General features: G+C 46.8%; 1 protein-coding gene across 3 annotated transcripts in view; it reads right to left on the reverse strand.

Moving 5' to 3' along the window:
* Positions 1-12,767, reverse strand: part of LOC117345717 (lens fiber membrane intrinsic protein-like) — a 40,206-nt gene that overhangs the window by 941 nt on the left and 26,498 nt on the right. For all 3 annotated transcript variants that reach the window (XM_033914786.1, XM_033914784.1, XM_033914785.1), the window contains exon 4: positions 10,141-10,251. In XM_033914786.1, coding sequence (XP_033770677.1) covers positions 10,141-10,251 — 111 coding nt within the window. The remainder of the gene's footprint in view (positions 1-10,140; positions 10,252-12,767) is intronic.

Consider the following 12,767-nt stretch of genomic DNA (forward strand, 5'->3'; position numbering starts at 1 on the left):
AGCTTTTCTATTTCCCCCTCCCCCTCTTGGGTGTAGCAGCAGCACTTCTCTTCCCCTATCCCCTCCCCAATTGGGTGCAGTAGTAGCTTTTCTCAACCTCTCTACCCCCGTTGGGTGCAGCAGCAGCAGCAGCTTTTCTTTTCCCCCTCCCCCCTTGGGTACAGCAGCAGCAGCTTTTCTCTTCCCCACTCCCCCCTTGGGTACAGCAGCAGCAGCTTTTTTATTCCCCCTCCCCCCCTTGGGTGCAGCAGCAGCAGCTTTTCTATTCCCCCCTCCCCCCTTGGGTGCAGCAGCAGCATTTCTCTTCCCAATCCCATCCCTCCCATCGGCAGAGTCACAAGCTTCCCTCCATCGCTGACCTATCTTGCATAGGTCAGCGATGGAGGGAAGCTTACAACTTGCTTCGGGCCTTCCTCGTTGCCGGGTCCTGCCTTCATGGAAACAGAAAGTAGGCAGGAGTCGGACCCAACAGCGAGGAAGGCCCGAAGCAAGTTGTAAACTTCCCTCCGTCACTGCCCGTAGTGAACTCCTGCTCCGGGGCTCGAACGTGTGCATGCCGGCTTCCCTTCTCTTCTCCTTCCTGCCGGGATGTAACTTCCAGTTTCAGAGGGAAGAGAAGGGAAGTTGGCACGCACATGTTAGAGCCCCAGAGAGTGGGTTCAATTTGAATGCTGGAGTCAGCCTGGGAAGGAGCATCGGTGGCAGGAGCAGGATTAGCTGGGCACAGAGAACACTGCGTGGGTTTGGCACTGGAGGGACAGTCCCCTTGTCCCCCCGCACAGCTTCAGGATGCTGTCCCTGAAAATGGGACCTTTTGGCGTCCCGAAGCAGTGGCTCTGGACAACGGGACGGTCGGTCCAATAACGGGACGGTCACATTGAAAATTGGACGTATGGTCACCTTAATAAAGTATCAAATTATGCTTATGTATGAGGAGAAAAATTAAAAAATGCAGAGGAAGGATGGAGGACGGAGAAGATGATATTTGAAAAAAATAAAAAAAATTGGGGAGGAATAGTCTGGTGTAGATGGGCTGAGGGAAAAGAGGGACTGGTTGGAGAAAAGTACTATAAATGGCTTGAATGGAGGGAGGGGGAGGGAGAGAAAGAGAGAGTAGGGTTACCAGATGTCTGGATTTCCTAGGACATGTCCTCTTTTTCGAGGACATGTCCGGGGCTCCGGACGGCTTTTCAAAACCTGACACTTTGTCTGGGTTTTGAAAGTTTCCAGCTAGCAGCGACGTCAGGATGGCATTTGTGCATGCAGGGATGCAACGCGGTGACATCACACACATGCATGTGATGTTACTGCGTCACACCAGCGCATGCACAGATGCCCTCCCAACAAATGAACAGGTTGAAGGGGGTAGAATAGGGCAGAATTTGGGCAGAATGGGCCCGGGCCGGGCAAAACTGGGCAGGGCAAAGGGTCCGGATTTTCATTATGGAAAAACTGGTAACTCTAAGAGAGAGGGAGAGTATGATGCTGACATGATGAGACGGGAAGGAAAGAGGGGTCATACCCTAGCTTTTGGTATGTCCATATTCCCTGCCTCTGCTCTTGACATTTAGGTACAGGCTGGCCACCATTTGCTACCAGATGTATTTTATTATTCCTTTTTTTTTACTTTGCTGGGTAAGGGGAAATTTATTGCGAGTTATGAATTGAGCACCCCCAAAAATTTTCAAAAGTTGGCTCCTATGCATGAGAAGATGTCAATTTTGGTTCAGCTCCATTGCATCTATGGACTTATGGTCTCATTTTCTCAAGGAACTGCAATATATTGATGCAATGGGGCAAAATAAGGATCAGATCAGTCTCTCAGGGTGGACCAGGGTGGTAACCCTAGGGACAATCTTGTCCAGGCATCACATGGATGTGTACAGAGGAAATACCACCAGCTGCTTCCCTCAGACATTGGGATTTTGCGCCAGAGGGAAGGCTTCTATCAGCCACCGGCAGCATGTAGTTACCACTACCTTTTGAAGATGGCAAGTTTGGCTGCACTGAATAAGGAAGAAGGAAGCAGGAAGCATTACTTGGACGTCTGGAGGCAGGTACACTCTTGCAGCAGGGGAGGGGGAGGGGGATGAACAAGACATAGGATGGAGGGAGGGAAAGAAAGATACTGAAGGTGGGGGAGGGAAGAGAAAGGGAGAATTGTTGGGCATGGGTGTGTGGAGGGAGGAAGAGAAAGTGAAATGGTGCACATGGAGAAAGGAAGAAAGAGGAGAATTGTTAGGCTTAGGAAGGGAGAGAGAATTATTGGACTTGGTGGTGGAGGGGAGTGAAGCAGTGATGCGTAGGAGAGAAAAAGATGAGAGGGAGAAATGTTGGATATGGTAGTAGAGAAGGAACAGAGGAACAAATCCTGCATGGGGATGGAAAGGGATGTGAGAAGGAGAAATGTAAAGCATGGTGGTGCAGGGAAGGGAAGGAGAGATGCAACATGGGGCTGGAGAGGGGTTTTAGAAGGAGAAATATTGGGCATGGGGCTAATGGGGAGGGGGAAAATATGCTGCATGGGGTGGAATTAGAGAGGGAGAAATGTTGGATATGGCAATAGAGAGGGTGTTGGACCAATGTGCCCTTGATCCAATATCTCTCTCTTTTTTCCCACTCCCTGTGCCGCAAGGGAGAGAGAAATGGTAGACAATGAGAGAGAAGGAGACATGCTGTATATGGAGGTGGAAGAGAGAAGAAGAAGAAATGCTTATAGGAGAGAGAAGAGACAAGGGAAATGTTGGATCCAGGGGCAGAAGGGAGTAAGGATGCTGTACAATGGGAGGGAGGGAGGGAGGGATGGATGGAAGAGAGAAAAAGACATGCTGGACCATGGCAGGTGGGACAGGAAAAAAGAAAGATGGGATAGGAGGATAAGAACTGCCATCTCCGGATCAGACCTTCGGTCTATCAAGTCCGGCGATCCGCACACGCGTGTACACCTGGCGTAATTTTAGTCACCCATATCCCTCTATGCCTCTCGTAAGGAGATGTGCATCTAGTTTGCTTTTAAATCCTAGAACAGTGGATTCCGCAATAATCTCCTCTGGGAGAGCTTCCAGGTGTCCACCACTCGTTGCATGAAGCAGAACTTCCTGATATTTATCCCGGACTTGTCCCCCCTTAGCTTCAGTCCATGTCCTCTTGTCCGTGTCACATTGGACATTGTAAATAATTTTTTTACTGCTCTATTTTGTCGTTTCCTTTCAGTATTTTGAAAGTCTTGATCATATCCCCTCACAGTCTCCTTTTCTCAAGGTAGAACAATCCCAGTCTCTTAAGTCGTTCCTCATATTCCAAGTTCTCCATACCTTTTATTAGCTTTGTTGCTCGTCTCTGCACCCACTCCAGCAGTTTTATATCCTTCTTTAGGTTGGGATACCAATGTTGGACACAGTATTCCAAGTGTGGTCTGACCATTGCCCTATAAAGCGGCATTATAACTTTCTCCGATCTACTCGTGATTCCTTTCTTTATCATGCCAAATATTCTATTTGCTTTGTTTGCCGCTGCCGCGTATTGTGCCAACGGTTTCAGGGTCCTATCTATAAGTACACCCAGGTCCTTTTCTTGTTCGTTCTTACCCAGAGTTGCACCTGACATTTTATACTCGTGTTCCTTGTTCTTTCTGCCTAAATGCATTACTTTGCACTTTTCCACATTAAACTTCATCTGCCATTTCTCCACCCATTTCTCTGACATAAGTCACTCTGGAGTTCCTCGCTATCCTTCTGCGATCTGATTGCCCTTCATAGCTTTGTGTCATCTGCAAACTTGATGATCTCACTGGATGTTCTTTCTTCTAGGTCATTGATGAAAATATTAAATAAGATGGGCCCAAGTACCGAGCCCTGGGGCACACCGCTAGTCACTTTCTCCCAGTCTGAGAACTTCCCATTTATGCCCACTCTCTGCTTTCTGTTCTCCAGCCATTTGCCTATCCATCTTAGTATATCTCCCTCTATTCCATGGCTTTGTAGTTTCCTGAGAAGACTTTCATGTGGAACCTTGTCGAACGCTTTCTGGAAGTCCAAGTATATTATGTCCACCGGTTCTCAACTATCAATTTGTTTGTTCACAGTCTCAAAAAATTGAAGAAAATTCGTCAAACATGATTTCCCTTTCCTGAAGCCATGTTGACTGGCTCTCATCAGGTCGTGTGTATCCAAGTGCCGGACTATACTATCTTTAATCAGTGCTTCAACCATCTTTCCAGGGACAGACATAAGACTTACAGGTCTGTAGTTGCCCGGTTCTCCTCTTGATCCTTTTTTGAAAATTGGCATGACGTTCGCTATCTTTCAATCGTCCGGTATCTGTCCAGTTCTAATTGACAGGTTGGCAAACTTTTGCAAAAGCTCTCCGATTTCAACCTTCAGTTCTTTTAAGACTCTCGGGTGAATTCCATCAGGTCCAGGGGATTTGTCGCTTTTAAGATTGTCGATCTGGTAGTATATCTGGTCCAAATCCACTTCTACTGTGGTGAGGCTGTTCTCTATTACTCCTTTGAACACTTTCACTGTTTCTGGTATTGTTGCAACAAAACAAATCTCCCTAGCCCCAAGAAGGAAAACTGAGTGCAGGGGAAGAGACTGCCTGCGCAAGCAAACAAAGTATAGTACTCACGTAAAATAAATAATTTGTAATTTGTAAGAAGAGCCCTCAGTCGCACAACCAACCTCCACCTCAGGAGGAAACGGCTGCCACTGGTTTGCACCTAGAAGGTGTCAACTGTGAAACATCCTAGGGCTCTCCTGTGAATTAAGGTGCTGAATAACTCAAAAGTGCTGTTTGTGCAAACAAATCAAAAGTGCACTGCGAGCAGTCTCTTCCCCTGAACCAGGGGGGCAAAAGAACCAAGTGTCCAAATTCAGTCTATTGAAGCAACAGGAAGATACTTAGCTTCTCTGGTGAACAGTCAGAAAGTCGCCAAACGTCCAACGGGACTCCGTTTCGGGGGAGCACTCCCCCTTCCTCAGGATATACAAGACACGGACATTCTGGTGACTTTTGATTTGGAGTCCCTGTACTCCAATATCCCACAATCCGCGGCCTTTGATTTAATATCTAGATTATTCATGCAGGAGGTCCAACATGAAAGAATCAGGGCAGACTTGCTTATTCAATTGGTGGAGTTGGTTCTTTATCGGAACTACTTCCAATTCGATAACATATTCTTTCTCCAGACGCATGGAGTTGCAATGGGCACTGCAGCGGCCCCCAGCATTGCAAATCTCTATGTGTCCGCATTTGAAGAACAATTTTTATATCCAGCAGTATGGCAGCGATATATTAAAACATGGCTCAGATTCATAGACGACGTGTTTTGCGTCTGGACGGGTCCTATTGAATTGCTTGCTCATTTTTTGGACTGGCTTAACACCTTAGACCCTAATCTGAGATTCACCATGTCTTTTGATAATCAAAAAATCGCTTTCTTGGACGTTTGGGTTCAGAAGAATAACAACATTTTAGTCACCACTCTGTACAGAAAATCTGTGGAAGTGAACAATTACTTGGACTACACCAGCTGTCACTCCACCAAACTTAAGCAGTCAGTGCCCATCAGCCAATTTCTACGCGTCCGCAGACTTTGCACTGATGTGGGCGAGTTCCGTAGGCAAGCTCGAATACTGTATGCTCGATTCAGGGAACGGGGGTATCCTCATAAAGTTTTATCTCAAGCTTATAACAGGGCTTTGTTTGCTAATAGGTCCCTGTTACTTTCTCAGGCCCCCCAAAGTACGGATGCCAAGACCATTTGCGTGCTTACGTTCTCTGACCAAGCCTACGAGGTGGCCCGGAGCATTAGGTCCCACTGGCACATTCTCCAGCTTCATCCTGATTTCCAGGACCTTCCCTGTATAGCCTATTCACGCCCTAGGAACATCGCTGACCGTGTAGTTCATTCCAAGTACATCTCCGAACGTACTCATGACCGTTCGGGGGGCCAACATGATAAATGTGGGAACAATTGTGATATATGTTCTATTACCATCACTGGTACCATGTGGGAGCATCCAAGAACCCATAAACAGTACGCCCACAGATCAAATACCACATGCACATCTAAGTGGGTCATATATATTATCATATGCCCATGCGAGATGATATATGTGGGACGTACCCAAAGAGCCATTAGAACTCGGTTGATAGAACATCGCAGCCGGATCAACACCAGATCCATGACTTCCCCTCTGGTACCTCATTGTACACAATTTGAACACACGTTTCATGACCTGAGGTGGCTGGTTATTGAACAGGTTTATACAGATTATCAAGGCGACAAACTTACCCATTTGCAAAGGAGGGAACAATACTGGATTTATGAACTTCAATCATTGATTCCCACAGGACATAATGACTTTATTGAATGGCACCACATGTTTTGATTGACAGTCCTTTTTTTCTTTCTTATTTTTTTTTCTTTCTTATTTTCTTTTCTTGATTTATTCCCCGTGATCAACAATACATTATCATCAGTTTGTTCATTACCCTTTTTCAATCTGCACCTGGTTGGGTCATGTGATTTGATATGAACACTCCCCCTGGTCTGCAGGTTTAAAACAGAGGCGTCTGTTCTGGTTCAAGCGCCATTTTCTACTATTGCCAATTAGCTCTTGCCTGTGATTTTCAGGCTCTTGCTCTCAGCGTCTGTCGTTCCTGAGGAAGGGGGAGTGCTCCCCCGAAACGGAGTCCCGTTGGACGTTTGGCGACTTTCTGACTGTTCACCAGAGAAGCTAAGTATCTTCCTGTTGCTTCAATAGACTGAATTTGGACACTTGGTTCTTTTGCCCCCCTGGTTCAGGGGAAGAGACTGCTCGCAGTGCACTTTTGATTTGTTTGCACAAACAGCACTTTTGAGTTATTCAGCACCTTAATTCACAGGAGAGCCCTAGGATGTTTCACAGTTGACACCTTCTAGGTGCAAACCAGTGGCAGCCGTTTCCTCCTGAGGTGGAGGTTGGTTGTGCGACTGAGGGCTCTTCTTACAAATTACAAATTATTTATTTTACATGAGTACTATACTTTGTTTGCTTGCGCAGGCAGTCTCTTCCCCTGCACTCAGTTTTCCTTCTTGGGGCTAGGGAGATTTGTTTTGTTACAGTTTTGCTTTGCTCCCTATTTTTTCGGGTTAGTTCTTGATTCTGGTATTGTTGCGGCATCCTCCTTTGTAAAGACAGACGCAAAGAAGGAATTTAGTCTGTCTGCAATTTGTTTGTCTTCTTTGATGTACCCTTTTCTTCCCTGGTCATCCAGCGGTCCCACCGCCTCTTTTGCAGGTTTTTTTCCTTTTATGTATCTAAAGAAGGGCTTGAAATTTTTGGCCTCTTGCGCTATTTTCTCCTCATAGTCCTTTTTTGCATCCCTCACCGCCTTGTGACATTTCTTCTGATTATCTTTGTGTTTGTTCCAAGCTTCGGTTGCTTTCGTGCGTTTCCATTTTTTAAAGGAGTCCTTCTTTGCTTTTATGGCTTCCTTCACCTCTCTAGTAAGCCATGCCGGTTCTCCTTTGTCTTTAGTTTTCCTTTCTTTGGAAATCCGTAGAATGTAAAGATTTTGTGCTTCCGTGATAGTATTTTTCAGTAGGGACCTGCCTGATCTACCATTTTAACTTTGTCCATCTTTTTCTTGAGCCGTTGTTTCACCATGGCTCTCATGTTATCGTATCTTCCCTTTTTAAAGTTTAAGGTCGTGGTTAAGGTTTTGGTACGTTTCCTTTTCCCGATGTCAAGTTTAAAGTTGATCATGTTGTGATCGCTCGTTCCCAGCGGGACTGTGACTTCTACTTCTTTTGTCGGCCCCGTAATGCCATTTAGGACCAAGTCCCAAGGTGGTGTTTCCTCTCGTCGGCTCTTCCACCATTTGTTCCAGGAAGAAGTCTCCTAGCGCTTCCAAGAACTTGACCTCCTTGCCGCAGTTTGAGGTACCCAGGTTCCAGTCTCCCATGATTATTACATTACCTGTCTTACATTCTTGTTTAATTTCCTCTATCATTTCTGAGTCTGTCTCCTCCATCTGTCCTGGGGGTCGATAGAAAAGGCCAGTTTTTGTGTCTGCACCATTGTGTCTAGGAATCATGATCCAGAGGGACTCCAGCTTCTCTGTCCTTTCCGTCGTAGCCTCTCTAACAGTTTCTACTCCATCCTGAACATATAGGGCAATACCTCCACCTTTCTTCCCTACTCTATCTCTTCTGTATAGTTTGTATCCCTGTAGTACTGTCTCCCATTTGTTTTCATCATTCTACCATGTTTCTGTTATGCCAATGATTTCCAGTTCATTGTGTCTTGCTATTGTCTCTAATTCTCCCATTTAGTTTCTCAGACTTCTAGCATTCGTATACATACATTTGAGCTCCCTTTGTGTTACCTTCTTGGACTTTCTAAACTTAGCAGTCTCTACTGTTTCTTTCACAGTATCCTTTCTTGCTCCTGTGTTGTCTCCCTTATTTGCTTTGTAGTCGTCCCCTCCCGTGTCTGAGTAGTTGTCCATAGTTCCTTCTTCGGGGCATCCTGTCACCCGGGCCATTGCCTGGTGGTCAACTGTCGGCTTTCCCCTGTCCTTTAGTTTAAAGCTTTCTCAATGGCCCTCTTCATGTTGCCTGCCAATACTCTTGCTCCTTCCTTGTTGAGGTGTAGTCCGTCCTTTCTGTAGTACTTGCTTTTTCCCCAGAACGCCGTCCAGTTGCGCACGAAGTCAAAGCATTCCTCTTCGCACCATCGTCTCATCCAGGCGTTGATCACTTGCAATTCCCCTTGTCTCTTTCCATCCGCTCTTGGTACCGGGAGGATCTCGGAGAAAGCCACCTTCACCTCCCTGATCTTCAGTTTTCTTCCGAGGATGCTGGTGGAGAGAGGGGTAGAGTGGACAGGGAGTTTTTAGGCTTTGAAGTTGTGGAGCAGAGAAAGAGGGAGCAGGGCAGAAAGGGTAAAGGGAGGAAGAAGCTGGGAATGGTGGTACCAGTGGGAGAGGAAAGGGGCTGGGGGGGTGTTTGACAGGGAAATGAATGAGCAGCGGACAGTGATTACAGTGGGTAAAATATGGTAATAGGGGCCTGTATATAGAAGAACATAAAAATAGCCTTAATGGGTCAGACCAATGGTCCATCAAGCCCAGTAGCCCATTCTCACAATGGCCAATCCAGGTCACTAGTACCTGGCCAAAACCCAAGGTGTAGCAATATTCCATGCTACCGATATAGGGCAAGCAGTGGCTTTCCCCCATGTCTTTCTCAATAACAGACTGGACTTTTCCTCCAGGAACTTGTCTAAACCTTTCTTAAAACCAGCTATGGATTGGAAGAATGGGTGAGAGAATAATATGGAAATATGTTAGGAAGCTGAAAAGTAAAGATGAGAAGGGAGAGAAATTTGCATGCCTACTACCTACTTTATAGGCAAATCTCACTCATGCATATTCATTAGGGATATCTTGAAAACCCGACTTGCTGGGGGTCCCCCAGGATAGATTTAAGAACCACTGAGCTAGAGTATATGTAAATGGGTTTCTACCAGAGCTTCTAACGTACTTCAGTAACATAATTAAATGAAATAACTACTTCTGAAGTTTATGGGGATGGAAGAGATTACTTGTGGGGACAAGTGGGGTTGTAATGGATCATAGCAGGGATGTGTTTGATTTCTGCCCCCGTGCCACTCTCTAGTCCCAATGTCCCTAGACCTTAAAAGCAGCATCGGGCTCTTAGCTGCTGCCTCCCAGTGCCTCCTCCTTAGCTCCAGTAACATGCCCAATGTTCCCTTTAAGCTGCACTGCTGTGCACTTTTTGGTAGGAGGCTGTGCAACCCCACTACACAGTTGGCACATCAGGACCTAGATATAGAATTGCTCTTAATAAGCAGAGGGTGTTATAGTGAGAGGCTACTAAAAATAATGATTAAAGACAGGGTTTCCTAAACCTTCCTGAGGAGCTCATAGCCAGTGAGTAAGCATGGCCTTCATTCTAGACAAATTTATTTCATGCATATTCACTGTGGATATTCTGACTGGTGGGGGATCCCCTGCACAGTTTTGGAAAGCTATGATTTAGGGTGACTTTATGAGTTAGGAAAGCTATAACAAAATGCAGCTGAATATAATGGACCATAGCGGTGCACTGGGAGTGATGGGACTTACCCGCAGCTATACTCAGTAATGCTGCAAACCATCCAAGGCCAAAGGCCCAGCCATATGATGCAGAACTGAATGTCCCTGTGAAGATAGCCATGCCTAGGAATGTTAAGACCGCTGAAATAAAAACAAAAAAACAAAACAGAAGTGGAGGAACATTTCTGTAAGTTTTCCAGGTCACTGCCAACAATAGTTTCCTATTCTTTCTGTATAGCATTACTGGGTAACCCACCAATGCCTTACATAACATATTTTGGCATTAGAAGGTAATTCTGAACAGGTCTGTTAGTTGTATAAGCTGAGCTGCCTGCAGGAAGTTAGTCAGGGGTGTCCATCCTCAGTCTATGAGGCAGGGGCGTAGCCATAGGTGAACCTGGCTAACCCAGTTTGGTTTCAGGCCCAGCCACCCAGTACCCATAAGCCACTGGCAGAGGATTGCATCTTGCATTAGAGGGAAGGCATCTGGGTTGACTGCCAGCAGTGTGTAAGAACTGCTGCCTGCAATCTGAAGAAATGGTACATGGGCTGGGAGGGTGGAAAGGAAGGGAGAGAGAATCATCTGCATAGGCTTGGGGAATAGGGAAAGAGGGAAATAGAGAATTTGCTATATGAGGTGGGGTGGGTGAGAAAGGAGGGAGAGAGAGAGAATTTGCTGCGTGGGCTGGGGGAATGGGAAGGGAGGGAGAGAGAGAGTTTGCTGCACAGGCTGAAGGGGGAAGGGAGGGAAAGAGATGCTGCTATATAGGCTGGTGGGGTAGGAAAGGAGGGGAAGAGAGAGATGTCATCTCACTTTGGGTTCAGGCCCACCCAAAATTGGCTATCTGTTTATGCCACTAGCTAGAAGGTAGCTATCCAATTGGATTTTCAGGATTTCCCCAATGAATATGCATGATATTTATCTGCATGCACTGCTTCCAGGGCTGGCTTAACCTATGGACCAGGTGAGACTCTGGCCCAGGGTGCCAGCAATCAAGAGCACCAAATGCCCAAGTCTGTGATGTCACCAGCTCGTAGTTTAAGTTGGCCCACACTTCTCAGAGGCAGAGGAAGCCCATGGACCCATCACTTTCCTGCTTCAGCTTCCAGCTGTTCAGCCCTTCTCCCAGCTTAGGGTTACCAGGCGTCCAGATTTCCCTGGATATGTCCTCCTTTTCGAGGATATGTCCAGGAGTCAGGATGGCTTTTCAAAACCTGGCAGGTTTTGAAAAGCTTCCTGTAAAAATCGGGTCGGGAGGGAGCATCCGCGCATGCAACATGGTGACATCATGTGCACGCAAGCATGCAAGTGACATCATTGCATTGCGTCCGCGCATGCACGGATGCCATCTGGGGCAGAGTTGGGGTGGAACTGGGCAGGCCTGTGAGCATGGCCATGGGTTTGGGAAAATCTGGTAACCCTATCCCAGCTGCACTCTTCAACCGACATTCAACACTGCCAGCACCATTTCCCTGATGCACCCCATAGCCCTGGAGCTCCCCTGACACCACAGCCCTGGAGCTCCCCTGACCCTGCCAGCCTACGACCGCAGAACTTTCCTCCCTTCCCCACCCCCGCTCCCCTGGTATACCTTTGCAAGAGTTTTTGGGTTTTTTTAATGCTTGGCCTCTCAAGCCTCCTGCCCCCCAGCTGCACCAAAGCGATGCATATGTGCTGCTTGTATCATCCCCACAATCTTCACTCTGAACATTACACATATATGGAAACAGGAAGTTGTCAGAGCAAAGGGCTGTGAGCAGGGCTCCAACAACATGTATACATGGCTGCAGTACTGCCAGCCATACTTCAAAGTACACCCAGGTTGCAGGGGGCTTTAGAGGCCAAGGGAGAAAGGAGATGCCAGTTCACCAGTTAGGGAGGAAACAGGAAGCAGAGATGCTCGCCACCGGCAAAGTGTGGGGGTGGGGGTGGGTGGGGGAGGAGAACAAATACTGGCCCACTGGGAGAGGGAGAATGGAGACATGTTAAGTGGGGAGAGACATGCTGGCCCACTGGGAAGAGAAGGGAAGGGAGAAAGAGTTATGCTGGATCACTGAAGAGGAAGGGAGAAAGAGACTTGTTGGTCCATTAGGGAGGGAAGGGAGAAAGATATATAAACATGATGGCAGATAAAGGCTAAATGGCCTATCCAGTCTGCCCATCCGTAATAACCATTATTTGTCCCTTTCTCTAAGAGAGGATCATTAGGGAAGAAAAGAAAGGGAGAAAGATATTCTGGAACATTGAGGAGAGGCTGGGCTGAATTGAACTGGAAAGTGGGGTTGTTAAAAAAATATTCCAGGACATCAGGGCAGGAGAAAAGCTGGAATAAACAGAAGAGAAAATATTTGGGGGGCTGGGGGGATTAAAGCTGGGAAAAGATGAATAAAATATTCAGGGAAGGCAAAACCTGGGAAAAACAAAAAATATTCAGGGTGCTGGAGAGACAAAAGCTGGCAAAAGAAGAGAAAATATTCTGGGGCGGAGGTGAGGCAGGGCAGGAGATGGGATAAGGTGGGGAGTGGCGTGTGGGGTGTAGCAGGGGCACAAAAACAAAAGTTGGCCCAGGGCACCACAACCTCTTGAGCCAGCCCTCACTATCTCCATTGTATGCAAATAGATCTCATGCATATCCATTGTGGAAATCTTGAAAATC

The sequence above is a fragment of the Geotrypetes seraphini genome, chromosome 11 (assembly GCF_902459505.1).
Source record: "Geotrypetes seraphini chromosome 11, aGeoSer1.1, whole genome shotgun sequence".
Lineage (NCBI taxonomy): Eukaryota > Metazoa > Chordata > Amphibia > Gymnophiona > Dermophiidae > Geotrypetes > Geotrypetes seraphini.